Here is a 15086-nt window from a genome sequence, read left to right as displayed (position 1 = left end):
GAGCCCCTGGCAGGCCACAAACCTCTCTAGACATGGGGTCAGGTCGGCAGATTGGTGCCTCCGTCCCCTGCAGCAGGGAGTCCCCCACAACAATCCGGGCGTTCCGGCAGGGCACAGGGTCTGTTGTCCCAGGTACTTCCCTGGCAGCCATGCCCATCTCCTCCTCATCCTGGAGGGCMCTRAACCTSYTCTTCAGCTKCARGBCTTCAGGAGGAGTAGGAGCCTTTCTCCTCCCACGAGCAGTGACCAGTTTCCAGTCTTCTTCTATGATGTTGTTATGATATGTAATGATGTTATGTTATGTAATGAACATGTAAACAGTGGGTTAAGGAGGATGGATGTTGTTATTTCATAACACTGGAGCTGGGAAGATATTCTGTTCACAGCTCTGTCTGAGATTACCTTGGGACTTTTAGGAAGCTTTTTTAAAAGTTAGCCCTTGTTTTCTCCATACATCAGTTTTCCACCTTAAAAACCAGGATGGCAGTTCTTCCATGTAGTGTAATTGTGCTGCGGACACGTGAGTGGAGTGTGCAAATACTACAGGCTAGAATGTCCCTTAAAAATCCACCCAAACTTCATAGCAAAGTGACTTGCATCTTTCTTTTCCTGTCTTTGTCCTCTTTTCCTTTTCCCCACTTTCATTTTTTTAACAGGTTGGGAATATAGCCAAGGATTCGTGAACCAAGAGATGATCAGAGATCACCTGCCCCCACCTCAAGATGATGTTCTGATTCTCATGTGTGGCCCTCCTCCAATGATCCAGTATGCTTGCATTCCCAACTTGGACAAACTGGGGTACACCAAGGACATGAGGTTCTCCTTCTAAAGAAGACTGATAATTCAGTGATCTCGTGTGGAAGGAAAGAAAAAACATTTAATGGGGAACAAGACAAAGTTACATGAGTGGCTGATGCACAGTGCTGAGAAGCTGCATTTAGGTTAAAATTGCTTCAGTTTTTCTAAATCTCTGGCAAGTAAGACACTCAAGCTTAACTGTACTCAAATTGTACTCTATTTTGCACAGAAACAACTGTATTGCAGAGAGACAGTGGTGCCGATTGTTCAGTTATATTGTACTTGCCATGGCTGTCCCATAAAAAGATTATATTCCATCTCAAGGACGGGAGGTATGGCTTCTTAGGGCACTGAACACTGGTTTACACTTTATTAGCACTGTAATCAAGTGGCAGTGATATCTTGCTTCCCAACACTGTGCATACTCAAAATTTTACTTGGAATGAAGTATGAAAATATATGGAATGTGCTGGATTATTTACCTTGCTTATGCCAAACTTTAATCCTTACAGAGCTTTTACATGATGAAGGCCAGGAGTTTGCCTTGTATGCATAATCTTTGCAACATCAGAAGCTTCAAGATGACTATTCAGTTGAAGGATGACGATTAACTTTTTATGACTGAAGTCATGCAAATTACCATGTTAATCAAAATAGAGAGGTAGACATCAACACAAAATTTGTTTCCTGTGTATTTTGGAATGGCCTCTCTTAAATGCAAACACTTTTCCAGCTGTCCACTTCGAGTAGCCATTACCATCCCCGGGCAATGAAAGGAACTGTGGAAAGCAGGAGGCTTTATTCACTGTTCTCCAAAACAGCTAGGAATCTATGCTTGTATGTGTTTTGAGTACTGAAAAAAATACTAACTTCTGTATTTACTTTTAAATAGCAGAAGATGCTGTATGAGTACAAAAGCAGTTGTTCTGCATGTACCATGCAGGAAGAATACCTAGGTGACAACGGGGTCTAGTTTTGGTTTCCTGTTATCCATAGATATCTGGAACAAGGGGAGCTCAGTGCTCATCGCTAGAGTGGGTTTCACTAGGTAGTCCAACTTTGGATGCGGTAAGCAGGAGCCTCACCTGCATCTGCATAATTTGCTCAGGCAAAACTCCAAATGATTTGCTTGAAAAGGATGCATGGGAAAAGCCTTAAGTCACCTAACTGACGACAAATTCAAGTGTCTTGCTGAATCTGAAACTGTTTCTTAGATGCTGTTTATTATAGCTCTGATTTATTTTTTTTATTTACTTTTTTTACAGCAGCTTTTTACTTAATCTGCAGTAAACTTAAAGCATCTTGATTGCAGAATCTTCTGCTTCCAAACAACAAAGATGCTACTGAGATTAAAGCTGTCCTGCAAGGAATCTATGAAACTAAAAATCTTGTTCTGGTGATGGAAAACAGTGGTTTGAAAGGATATTTAGTGAAATGCAAAGTAATGTGGATGTTAGTTAGCTACAAGTATCAGTGTATAATATCACTTTTTTTGATGATTTGGGTAGGTATTTTGAAGCTGTAATTGGCCATGTTTCCTTTTGTGCCTGTACAACAGATGGGTATTGTGGAATTAAAAGGTTAATTTTCAGTGTGAAATAAGTAGAGAAAAAGATACTACGGTTTATTTAAGGAATCTGGAATGAATAATACTATTATTAAACTTACTTATTTTATTAATTAGACTGTTGCCTCTGAGATCTTGAATTTTTGGTGTTTGCTTCTGAAACTTGTTCTTTATTACCATGCTCCAAAGTTTAAATAAGATTCAATTATGTTTCAGTCTGTCTTTTTATGAAGCAAAATGTGGAAATTTGAGCATAGTTATCTTGCTGCTGGTTTACATCAGTGTGGGATAAACATCATAGATTTTTTTCATGACTGTATTTAATGAAGTTTACTTGTCAAAAATAGCTAGCTGTTTAAGCATAAACTGTTTTTGTATTACTTAATCTACATACTCAATTACTGGCTTTTTTCACATCTGTGTAAGAAATAAAATATCTTGCAGGTGAATCACCTGTGTGTTATTTAGCACATCATCTTCATAGATGATAGCTCTTTCAACCTCTTAAGAGACACACTCTAATTGTAAAACACTTTCTCGAAGGTGAAAGTTCAAAAAAGGTCTGTTTGCTTTGATTACCTAAGTGCTTATCTGTTCCTTTGCCTGAGTTTGGTGAAGACCACTATATTTGGATGCCTGCTCAGGGAGTAAACATGCTCCTCCCCTCAATCACCCCAATCTGTTCTTATTATCTTGATTTTGTACATCTTCCTTGTGATCATGTAGCTCTTTTATGAAAAAAAAAAAAAAAGAAAAAAGAGGTGTTTTTTTATATAATTTACTGAAATAAAACTGAGCCCTGGTCCCTTTTGTTTTGTGGTCGTGTACAACAGCATTTAAACAGATAAGTCATAAATGTCATTTTTGTTACTTTTATGATTCTTTGAGCCAATTTGTCTATTTCACAGAAAATGTGAGCATTCCTCCAGTTTTCTTACAAGATGGGCTGAGTGCTGCCAACCTCTTTTACGATGTAAAACACAGCAACTGAGGAGACATGAACTTCCTGCATGAAAGGCATTTTGTGAAAAGCTGACCAAGAGAAATATGATCAAAAGGCCTCCTGCTGCTGCTTTGCCTCCACCAGAGATGGGTCCCCTTCACTTATTGCTGTACGGAGTGAGACAGGCCTCACTAATAGTGAAGACGCATACATCAGGGCTTCTTCTCTGAGTGCTGCTTCCTAATTGTAACAGAGGATCTGAGGAGGAGGTAAGAAATGAGACTGTCCTTAATCTCACTCCTTTAGTTGGGTCATGAGCCTGTGCTGTTTCTTGTGGTGCAGCAGGCCCAGCTGTTTCTGCCACACAGTGCCAGCCTGGGCCTGCACCATTGCTGCAAGCAGCTCTCAGGTCTGGGACCTGGCATAGGTGTGGGGCAGTAACCAGTTGCCCTAAGCAAGTCCTCATCTATCCAGGATTCCCCCATGCCTAGTTACTGAGGGGGCTCTGTATGCTTTAATCTTTTAAGGCACAGTGTGACAGATAAGGAAGTACTGGTGGTTTAATAGTGTGCTTATCTACATTTTCTGGTAAAAATAACTGGGTTTGCAGAGAGGAGCCTCAGTGTTCCTGAACCTTTCTCCTCTTGAACCTGCCTCAGAGAGCAGGGAGGGAGGAATAGGAGGAAAAGGTGGCTTGGGCAGTCAGTATAGCAGCCAGGCTTTTCCTTCTGTTTGTAACTTCTTACACATGTGTGCGGTGGGGAGGAGGCTGTGGGAAGGCTCAAGGCTGGCACCAAACCAGGGAGGGGAGCAGCAGGGAAATGCAATTTTCCTTGTTCAAACAGCCTAATGGGGTAGAGGTAGCACTGCTCAGTGCTGCAGTACTTCTGGAGCTCTTGCCCGTCTTGCCGTCCCACAGTTTGAACTAACAGCATAGGGCACTGTTTTCAGACAAACAGATCTGCCTCGATCAGTGTGTAGCACTACTGTTTTACTCACAAGTTGGTCTGCATCAGACTGTTTCCTTCGTCTGGCCTGTGCTTGCCTCCCAGCAATGTGCTGTAAGAGCTATTGCTGCAGCTAGTTAAAGTCTACCACATGTGCAATTTGATTAGAAGTGCTTTATGCACCAGCATCCTGTACTGCTCCAGCCCCCTGAGCAGGCCATTCCCAGAACGTTTCATCCAGTTCCCAAGAGGACTCCGGCAGCTCTTCCCCTCCCCACCCAGCCCCATGTTTCCCATTCCCCAGGTCCACCCTTGCCAGAAGGAACTTTAGGGACTAGAAAGAGGGGAAGAGCTGCCACAACCATGTCCTCTTGAGGACAGGGAAGAGGCAGAGTGGAAGCAGCAGCCAAAGGGCTCAGGGTGCTGAAACTGAGGGGTGGCTRCAGCCAGGCCCTGGGAGGAGAGACTGAGGGACACCAGCACTGTAGATTAAGGACACTGCTGCAGCATACAGCTGGGGTATGGGGAGGACAGGGCAGGGCTCTGCCAGAAGCCTTCCCTGAGTAATAAAACATACGCAACAAAGTCCCAGATCATCTCTGCTGGAGTTAGAAACTCCTGGTTGACCCAGCCTGCTGCTGCAGGGGTTGGATCCTTCTGTTTTGTACCTCCTGAAATAGTCTGTGCAGCTGTGCAGCAGCTGTGTTAACCCAGCTGGTGGGCTTATTCCCTCCCTCTCCAACCTGTATTGTATTGCCAGACTCGCTGCACGGACATGAGATTTTTCCACGTCTCAGAGATGAGCTACCCCCTGAGATGCCCCTGAGGGGCCAGTTGTGATGGGAGTTTAAAAGAATGTGTTTTTAATGTGTTACCTGGAAAACTCTGTAACTAGCTCTTGAAAATTTGCCTACAGGTTCCTGCTCCCCAGCCAGCAACTGCAGTGGTGTTATTAGTTGCATGTAATGATGGTATTAGTACACATTATCAATACAATGCCATTATATATATGGTGGCACAATTAAGCTGACTGTCTCTGAGGGCAGCTGAACAGAGGTTCTGTATGACATGAGGCATTTCACTAACAATATGCCCTATTTGGTTAAGTCAAGTCAGTATTCTGTTTCAAAACCATGCTGGCCTTCTAACTCTGTGATTTGGGGTCTAGACCACTATGTAAACCTGTATTTCACTGTGTATTTTTCTCATCTTGCAAGCTGAAAACTCAGTAAAGCCAAAACAACTCTAGGTGGTTTGTTTGGGAACTCTGGTTTGGGGGAAAAAAACAACTACTCCAGCACAACAGAAATAGTGTGAGTACTCGGGTCAGCTGAAAAAAAAAACAAACAACAAACACACACATTTGTGTGCATAAATACCTCAATTATTATTTCTTGGGGGAGAAATACTAAGTATGTATCTTAAATTAGAAAAGTTTCTTATATTAAAAAAGGGTGGAATAGGGTTTTTTTGCTGCTATTTTCTTGTTCTGAAGAATTAACTTGGCTAAGCTAATTAGCCAATTGCAGCAAGTTTCCTGTTTGGACAGAAATCTTTCTTCTCTGATCTACCCTTACACGAGCTCTCAGGCTCATCCTCAGCAGTTTTGTGCATTAACCAAACCATTCATTAACAAATGCTGTCGAAGAAAGCAAAAAACCAAAATTATCTTTGCTTTTACTAACTAACTCTATTACATGAATTACCATTGGATTAAACAACCTGCAGTCAGCAGTTTACCTGGTAAAATGTATGTATGTTCAGTTACAAAAGCATGTGGTATGGCTGTGAGTCACCTGAGCTGAGACTACGGTTCAGCTTGGCTGAATAAAAGAACAAAGTCAAATTTACATTGTAAATACCTTGTTGTGCACGCATCTTTACCATTATTAGTACGTAGTAGTACAGATTCTTGGCAAATTCCCACTGTCTCTGAGGGCCTGGACTCCTGAGCTGAAACCCACAAGGCAACCAGATGAAGACTGTGACGCACTCTGGGAAACGTAGCTTGCGTCCCAAAATAAGGGCCAAACCAACACAACTTATCTGAGGTACCAGAGTAACTTTGGGGATATAAATTGAATGACCAGCTGCCCTCATGTGTAACTTTTAATCACTTTAATAATTCAAATTCTATATAGTCAAATCATTTTGATTTTCCCTTTCACTTTCCAAACTCCAAAAAGTATGGACAGACTTTTTCAGAGATGATAGCATTCTTACAGAATTGAATAGATTAAGAGGCAATTCCCAAACGAATACCAGATACAAGAAAGATACCAATCTAATGGGAAATCAAAGCTTTTCTGCTGGTCATTTATTAAAATAATCACTGCAGCTAGAATTTTGACTATGCTAGTTATTTAAACAGGCTTTCTTCCCCCCCCGAATGGTCATATAGTCTTCACTGTCTGCATATATCTCTATACCTTTACATCCTTTCTTTGTAAAAGTACGAGAATTATCCACTCTGTCCTATCAAAACCCCTGCTACACAAACAAAAATACAATTAAGCCAAAGCTGTAAAAGCAACTGTATGTCAGTGAACTATTTTGAGAATAAAAGGCCTCCCCTCCCCATACCAAGCCACGTTCRTGACTGGCCAAAAATTTCAGTTCCTTTCCTATTTGCTTTTATTCTCAGTTCACCTGTTAGCTTCAGTTCAGACTTCATGGAAATCTAAGACTGCTGGCATTTCTGCCTAGGCATCTTTATGACTTTTTTTTCTTTATAATTGTGTAAGTAACAAATAGCCTTTATTTCTCACTTGTCATAGGCTGACCATTTTATATGTATTTTATCAAGTATTAAATAGTAAAATAAGAATGACATTTTGAAACTATTTTTATTCTGTTAAGCAAAACAAATGAAATAAGAAAACTACATGCAATGGAATTTTGTGTCCACAAAAACTATTGACATGTGCCAAACAAAGTTACTTCAGAGTAAGCAGCTACAGTGCCACAGTGGCCCATAAACAAAAAGTCAGTGAATTTAGCAGTTTGAAAATCGATCAGTTTTTCCTTTCACTGTTTAACTAATTCTGAAACTCTTGTCAACTAAAACCAAAGGGAAATGGAATAACTCACTGCATAAATACAATTAGCTGCTAAAATACTGAAACAAATTCAGAGTGAAATACTTGTGCCTCCTACAGACGACTTCTATTCAGCTACCATGACTGGCCAGGAGCCTGCTTACATTGATGTGAAAGGCAAACCTCTCACTGACTTCACCAGGACCAGGTTTTTGTCCCAGTTTGTTAATTTCCCCAAGTTTTGTTTAACTACTACCACTGCTTTTTGCCACACCTTGACCTCCACAGCCACTTAGAAAGAACAGACTTTGCAGATGGGGCCAACACTGCCCATGCGTTTCTTCAGCAGGTTCACAGCGCAGAGATCCTTTTGTCACAGACTCAGTAGCCTAACACTGATTTATTTTTAACAGGCAGGTTATAGTCTTTTCATACAGCCTATTTCTAGCTCAGGGAAGGGCTTTTTCTCCTGATTATGAAACAGCTCACTCCTTCAGAGCTGCATTATTAAGTCCTTGTATTGGCCTTTGCTCTCATTCCAAATCTTACGATTAATAACAATATATTTTCGTTAGTACAGACTCAACCTCCTATTAAAAAAACAAAACAAMCCCCTGCCTTTTCTATGCACAGAGTAAACAAAGGCTATGAGTCRAGTCTAGTGAGAACTCCCAAAGGCTTGGGGTGATCAGGCTTTCATCGAGTTTAGGCAAGACAATGATGTCTGGCAAACAAAATGTTCTGGAAAAATTACGTGCCTTCTATAAACACATTTGCTGGCAGGTATGTCTTGTTGATTCAAAACCTGGAGCGACTGAATCATCTTGGCTTCTGCTGATCCCAAGGCATGATCTAAGGGAATGTGATGGGTGGAGTGGGAAGGTGGGAAACAAGGGGGTGGCGAGGATGGAGCAAGAGAAGATGTAGGTGACGAAGAGATCAGCCCCAAGCATCCTTCGGTAAGTTAGTGCACAAAACCACTGCTGTTAAGAGAGTTATAGAAAGTTTATGTACACATTGCCCACCTCCTTCAGTCCATTTTTTGTGCAGATGCAGTTTTCTAACATGTTTTTGTATCTGGAAGCTGTCAGTACTCATGACAAACTGCCTTAGAGCATTCTTGCCTGCCAGGCAGCACTTTTGTTTCTCCTTGGCAACACTGTCTAGCATGACTCTGAGGATGTCCTTAGGCTTCCCTGGCACACCGAACATTATGAACAAGCCGAGGCAGTCCCGTCCCACCAGACAGCAGAACTTGGCCAGCTTCTCAAACCTGCTTTTGTTTTGGAAAACCTTATCTGCCAGCATGGCTTTCCTGCAGCCCTCATCAAACATAGCAGCCGGTCCACTTTCATTACAGAAAAGCTTGGCGATCTGTAAAGCCTGCCCAGCAAAGTGAAGTTTGATTTGCTTGTCAGCTCCAGAAAGAGTCCAGATCCACTCCACCCCAACAGCGAGGATTGCTGCTTGGTCATTTTGCTGGTTGTGATACGCTCCTCCACTCCCTTTTCAACACAGAAGCTGATGAAGTTGATCAAAAAGATCTCGCTCAGAGTGTTTGTGGCAGGGTGGAATTTGCTCTGAGGATCTACAAATCCAAGATAGTCTTTCAGCCTTTGAGATGCATGGACCACACCTTGGCTGGACACTTCCCAGATTACTAGATTTTCAGCCTTGTTCTCCTGCTTGTCTTCATGTGATATTTTCTGGCCCATTTTCTGTGCAAATGAAGATCTTCCCACATACAGAATACCTCAGGGAAGTCCCTTCCTTTACCAGGGAAGGCTCTGTAGTCACTGGGAACACTCATACCTATTAATATGCACAGTGGTTACTACCTGCCACCTAGATAAAAGTCATGCCACTGGCAGAGCTAAGCTGTGTTAACAAACTGCTGTTCTGGAGGGCAGACACCAGTTCTTCTGGTGTGCTCCTTTGCAGCTCTCTGAGCAGAGACTAGCCCAAGAGGCTGAGGAGCTGTAACACCTACTGAACTCATCTCTGTTTGTTTTCCTTAGTTAATTCCAGCTCCATTTGTCTAACTGATCTTATCTCATTCTACTTCTAGGACTATTATAAAGAAACCACTTTATTGGCACTGTGTGGTTCCTAGGCATGAATCTATTATTTTTAGTCACTGAGAGGCGCAGTGAGCATCCAAACCTGAAGACATCCAGAGGGTGCATGAAATGGTGTGGTGGTCTGTTTTGGCAGGCTGTTTGCATGTATTAACTGCCGTTAATGTCAGTGCCATTAACTGTGCCATGACAACACACATGGACTTAGTTGGACTTCTGGATCCCTTAAGAAGCTTGCACTATTGCCACATATAATTAGATTATCCCAGGGAACAATGGCTAGTCAATGCACCACCATGCAAGACTATCAAATATCTAACAAAATCTAAAAATAAACAAGCTTCCTAACCTTACAAAATGCACTCTTTCTAACTGCAAAAGCTGGAATGGGGGTTACTGCTGCAGCACGCTGCAGGCAGGAACCCTGTTCAGTTTTGGGTGCTGCTGGTGCCAAATTCTCCATTACAGTCTCTTCATCTGCCCAGGACCTCACCAGCATTCTTGAAAAACATACTCTGTCCTGTTGCAACTGAGTTCTTCCCCCTCCTCTTCATTTTGAATGAATGAATAAAACAATGAGGATTTCTCTTTCTTCTGCTCCCTTTCCCCTAATTGCTCAAAACCTCTCATTTGATCTCTTCCCTTCTGCTTGCAGATGCCTTTGCGTTCCTACCACCACTGGGGAAACTCCTTCTCAGGCACACAGGCTTGTCAGTCACTCCTCTGCCCTAGGACCTCCCCTCTCCAGGAGACAGATCGTCCTGCACGCTCGCTTTTTTTCTTCCACAGTTGTTCAAATGTGCCACAGGCCAGGTCTCCACTCCAGAGCTCCTTTGTGATCTCCTACCTACAATTAAAGGGGACACCTCCTTTTTCCTATTCTTTTATCTTTGATCTTAACTCTAATTTCTATTCCTTTCTACTTACAGGTTTCTCAGCACCTAATACTCTCTCCTTCCTGACCAGGGCTCCAAATATATTGGCAACTCCAAAGGTTTCACTTCCATTTTTGCAGCTGCCTCAAAGAGTACTATCTTCAGTTGGGAGGAAGAAGATGAAGAGACTTGGTAGGAGAAGATCTTGCTGCAAATGAAAATGCTAAAATACTAAGGTGAAGCATGAAGTATGCACTAAACATTCACAATGACAAAGCAGTGCAAGGTATAAAAGCATGCAGGTAAAGTAAGTGCAACTTTTCTCCTAGAGGAAATGCAACAATACCTAATGAATGGAAATAGAAGAGTTATTCCAGAGGTTATTCCAGATTTCTTCTCCATTTCTAAATATATATATATTTTAAGTGAGCAGAAAAATGCTGGGGTTTATCTCCACAAGCTCTTTAGGGGTACGTATCTTCTATCTTCTTTTGCCCATCACTGTAAAAAGAAAACAAATATTTATTATATTCTAGCTTTCAAAGGGCTTATTTTGTGTTCACAGAGAAACGTTGATCTTGTGCCCAGGAACAAAGAACAGAAGGAAAGATAGGGGTTCTGTATTTTCTGGTCTGTTATCTGGGCTACACTGGACAAAACATTTATCATCATTTGTGCTTGCATCCTAGCAACAAAACAGACTTTGGGGAAGCTTAATTCCTGTTGACAAATTAGAGCTCCTCTGTAGAAAGACTAAATACAGAAATAATTTTGGCAGCCAATGTCTGCTGCAGTACCATGTTCAAGAGACTGAGTGCCCACCTAAACATGAAGAACGAGGGTCTGCCAGACGAGCTCCAGCGAGCCCCTCCAAGAGGGGTCAGTCTGCACCACCCCCCGCAGCAGCGAGCACCAGACAGGGCGAGCACTGGACAGGGCACATGCTCCTCCGTCCGTGCAAGTGAACCTGATGCAAGGCCGCTGGTGTCACATGCCGATACACAGCGGCCCCAACACAGCAGCCTTTCCGCCCACCGCTATGCGTGATGGGGGGGACAGACACTGGAGAGTGGAGACATCCTCCCCTTTACAGTGGTGACAGCCTGGGCTGGTCTCTCGGCCCCCGCGTGGACTCACCAAGGAGCAGACAACAGGCAGCTGAGAAGCACTTTCTCATCACACGCTTCCAAACAGCCCAAGCTAGTTTGTGTCCAGATCTCAGAAATAAGTAAAAAAAGACTTGGGATAGTCGATTCCTTAGGTGATAGCTGACTTTTTCTGCAGGCATCACACACCAATGAACAGGCAAATACACAAAGCCTCTGCAATTTTGTCTGCCCCCTCTCCCTGCTTTGTCTTTCAAATGGGGGGGGGGGGGAAGCTTCCTAGGCAATTAAGAAGAAAAAAAGGGATACATTTAAAAACTACTAGCTTCCGGAAACATTTGGCATTTTCCAAAGATTTTATTGGATTTTACATGGCAATACACAGTAGTTATGCTGCCCTCTTCAAATACACACAAATTAAAATACCACAACGGTACCAACTGTGTGCACACATGCATGTTAACTTCCGAATTTTTATCACTTGCTTTCATATTATACCCCCATAAAAAAAAAAATCAAAGTTCAGATGATAGGTAGCTTTGAAGGGATGACCTGTTTTCCAACAAGTAAATGCAGAAAAGGATTGTTCTGAATATAATTCTATTTACACTGGACTTCATACGCAATTGTTGATATGCTCATTAACAGCACTGGATTTAAATGAAATCTTTCTGAAAATATTTTTTTGTAGCTATTTCAGTATGTAATATTGTGTCACTAGCCCCTTTTTTTTCCTGTGAATATCCAGTCGTCATGTTGACTAGCCAGAGAGTCTGCTAGAAGAGTGAATATACTGAAATGCTTTGCTCAGAAGCCCACACCACGGCTTCTGGTGCTTCCGCAGCATTTGGCAGAGCAGAGTCCCAAGCCCAACTTACATGTAAATAACAACCGTATTGCAGATTATTCACAGAAAGCAAGCCGTGAATTTGTATCACAGGTTATTTGCACCTGAAAGCTGTCACTAAGCATTACAGAATGTGATATATCTGCCTAAAATAGTTCAAGCACCCACAAAATTGCAGAGGAATAAGCAAATTATTTGCAGATATTGTTTAGTCAGAAATTTTGAATAATGTATCAGTTGTGATCTTTTTGTAGACAACTCAGAAGTGGCATAAACTATTTTCTGAATACATTATGGATTGTTTGCCTGGCTCAAGTTAGGAGAGAGAAAATGGCAGCACTTGATATTATATATAACACAACTGGTCCTCATCAAATTTTTCATCTTTGTACAAAAATAATAGTCTACACTGCACATCCTTCAAAGAACCAGACTGGTAATAGCTTAGAAGCCTATAATAATATAATGGTAGAGTATGTCTCCAATCTACCCCAGCAACTGATGGGAGCACCTCTGAAACGCCTTAAAGAATCTTTTTTCCTTTCCTAACTTTGGTAACAATATTTCAGGAATACCAAAGTCAGCACAAATCTAACATCCTTTATCCCATATAAGCAATGTGTCAAAAACAGTCTCCCTTCCAGCAAAAATAGTGATGAAATGAGTGACAAATTCTTGTTAAAGCGAAACAACATTGCAAGGAACAATTCTAGCTGTTTTTTTCCCCTGTACAAAGCAAAGAAGCATCATGCCATTGTGCTAAAATACATGCAACATTCAGCACCATACAAATGACCATTTCAACAGAGAGTTACTTTTTTGTTGGCTTTTGGCGAGGACACCTTGTAATACAGAAAGTCTGACAAAAGATATCCACTGGCTAGTTAAGATTTTTGAAATCTGATCTTCAAAGCAGAACAGACTTCTGCTTTAAGAAGGTAAAATGATGAGCAACATTTTTGATATTTGATTTTTTGAGGAAAAGCCCCACCTTAGGTTTAATATTATGAAATAATATATTTCCTATACATTTTTCTATATAACTTTATTTTTTTTGCAACTACACCATCTTTACGTTAGTCACAGCACAGAAATATCCCTTCCATATGCAAGGAGTACTCTCAACTTCAAGAGGAAAATTCTCCAGAATATTTTTAAGTCACAGAAGTGTTAATAATCTTGTCTGAATGCTAGAACTGCTGCTGGGAGCAAGAAAAGATGCTTTTAAATCTGCAGTTACTGAAAGAGTCACTGCAAGAGGAAATATGCTTTATAATTGCTTCACCCCAAAATGGAAGATCATTAAACTGCGCACTTTGCAAAAAGGAAAGAAAGCAAACAGTTCCAAAGGTCAGCCTGCCTTTTCCAGTAACCAGCTGGTATGCAAACTGGGATAATCTTTTTACAATGCTTTCCCCTTCCCCCACACCTCAAACTTTCCATCAGTCTATGTCACAAAATTTAAATTTCTGCTTTTATATGTACTTCATATACTTTCTTTTCCTTTTTTTTTTTTTTTTATAAAACAGTATAAAAATAAGAGCAACAGTTAAGAGTTACTTGGGAGATTATGCAGGGCACGAATAACTAAAATCCTATGTTGGATACTGTGGGAAAGGCAGAACTGGTATTTGTGCTGGACAAATCCATTTGAAAAGGACAGCAGTGACATCTTTTTTCAGCTGAGACCATAGAGAAAGCTGATGCACGACATCTACAGATGCAGTATTTCTAGCTAACATCTTGTGTATCTTGGAACAGTATAAATACCTCAGGAAATGAATAAGCAAAAGGAGCATTATGATAACATGAAAATTTAAATGCAACACTCTGAAACATATCACCAGTTTGTACATTAAATATAGTAAAAACAATTTGCATTCACCAACCAGTGTCCAGGTGTTTCTTATGGCAACTTTAAAGTAGGCACCTTTTTTTTTTTTTTTTAATTCTCCACCCCCCAATATCACTTCTAACAAACAGAAGCAAGAGCAATGTAATGTACATGATCTGTTGCCCATCACATATAATGATGATGTTTCTTGCATGTAGGACAGTGAGCCTTTATCAGTGCCCGGTGGTTACTGTCACACATTGGAGTCCTCATCTGTTATACTGGTGCTAGGAGAGCGAGTCGTAAAGTCTTTAAACATTTCATCTTCTTTTAACATGTGCTAGAAAGGAAATGAGGGAAGAGTCAAGGTTCAGGCCTTCTTAACTAAAATCAACCCAACTAGAAACTGTCTGGGCTTGTGCCTGGCGGAAACCACCACTGTGAGTGCTGCCGGCCATCACTTTGTCCTCTCCCTCTGGACTTGCCCTCTCTGCTTTTTACAGCTGCACTGTAGCCTCGGTCAGGGGATCACGCCAGCTGCAAAATAACCCACCAACAATACAAACACTGGGAAGGAGGAGGAGATTTTTAACACACATTGGTTCCCTGATCAATTTATGGCTCAATTCCAGTCCTGCTGGCACAAACAGCTTGCAGAACACAGGCTGGAGAGTCCCTTCCACCGAGAAAACATGCAGGAGCCCTCTGTGGGCAACCCACCGCCCAGGACGTGCACTGGCCCTCTGCCCTGCCAGGAACCCCTTGCCCCCAGAGCTGTGGGGTTAGGTGCTACAAGGGGCTTGCTAGCACGGGGCAGTGGCCCCCAGGCCCCCAGCCAGCATGCGCAGACATCTTCCTGACCCTTCTTCTTTTCCTCTCTGCCCCTGTGAGAAAAAAGGACCTCATCTGACCCCTTGTTTAGATGAGGCTTCACTACACCTAATTTGCACAGCATTTTACATCCCGCAGTCCTCAAAGACCAGTGGTGTTTCACCTCATTTAAACACTCAGCAAGTCCCACTACGCACTGAAATCCATCACAGCAATTGCCCC

The 15086-nt window shown here is 41.9% G+C and overlaps 2 protein-coding genes and 1 long non-coding RNA gene across 13 annotated transcripts in view; 1 reads left to right on the top strand and 2 right to left on the bottom strand.

Annotated features, from left to right (window-relative positions):
• Positions 1 to 626: 626 nt before the first annotated feature.
• On the top strand, positions 627 to 14175 carry LOC112966584. 3 transcript variants are annotated; one of them, XR_003253674.1, is made up of 3 exons: positions 627 to 3577; positions 8077 to 8252; positions 10301 to 14175. It is a non-coding gene; the product is annotated as an uncharacterized LOC112966584 (long non-coding RNA). The 3 variants fall into 3 exon arrangements; XR_003253673.1 differs by lacking the exon at positions 8077 to 8252 and having other exon boundaries at positions 628 to 3577; XR_003253672.1 differs by lacking the exon at positions 627 to 3577 and having other exon boundaries at positions 7107 to 8252.
• On the bottom strand, positions 8245 to 10305 carry REP15 (RAB15 effector protein). The gene is given in 3 exon segments (XM_026066868.1): positions 8245 to 8367; positions 8369 to 8744; positions 8747 to 10305. Coding segments are annotated over 3 exon segments (717 nt in total). The 5' UTR covers positions 9009 to 10305; the 3' UTR covers positions 8245 to 8288.
• The window catches only part of PPFIBP1 (PPFIA binding protein 1), a 119132-nt gene continuing 117739 nt past the window's right edge, over positions 13694 to 15086 (bottom strand). For all 9 annotated transcript variants that reach the window (XM_026066865.1, XM_026066864.1, XM_026066860.1 and 6 more), the window contains one exon: positions 13694 to 14373. In XM_026066865.1, the coding sequence (XP_025922650.1) occupies positions 14287 to 14373 (87 nt within the window). In that variant the 3' untranslated portion in view covers positions 13694 to 14286. The remainder of the gene's footprint in view (positions 14374 to 15086) is intronic.

The sequence above is a fragment of the Apteryx rowi genome, unplaced genomic scaffold (assembly GCF_003343035.1).
Source record: "Apteryx rowi isolate R43461 unplaced genomic scaffold, aptRow1 scaffold_25, whole genome shotgun sequence".
Classification (NCBI taxonomy): domain Eukaryota; kingdom Metazoa; phylum Chordata; class Aves; order Apterygiformes; family Apterygidae; genus Apteryx; species Apteryx rowi.
The sequence above is the reverse complement of the archived record's forward strand: the minus strand, read 5'-3'. Positions and strand labels throughout refer to the sequence as shown.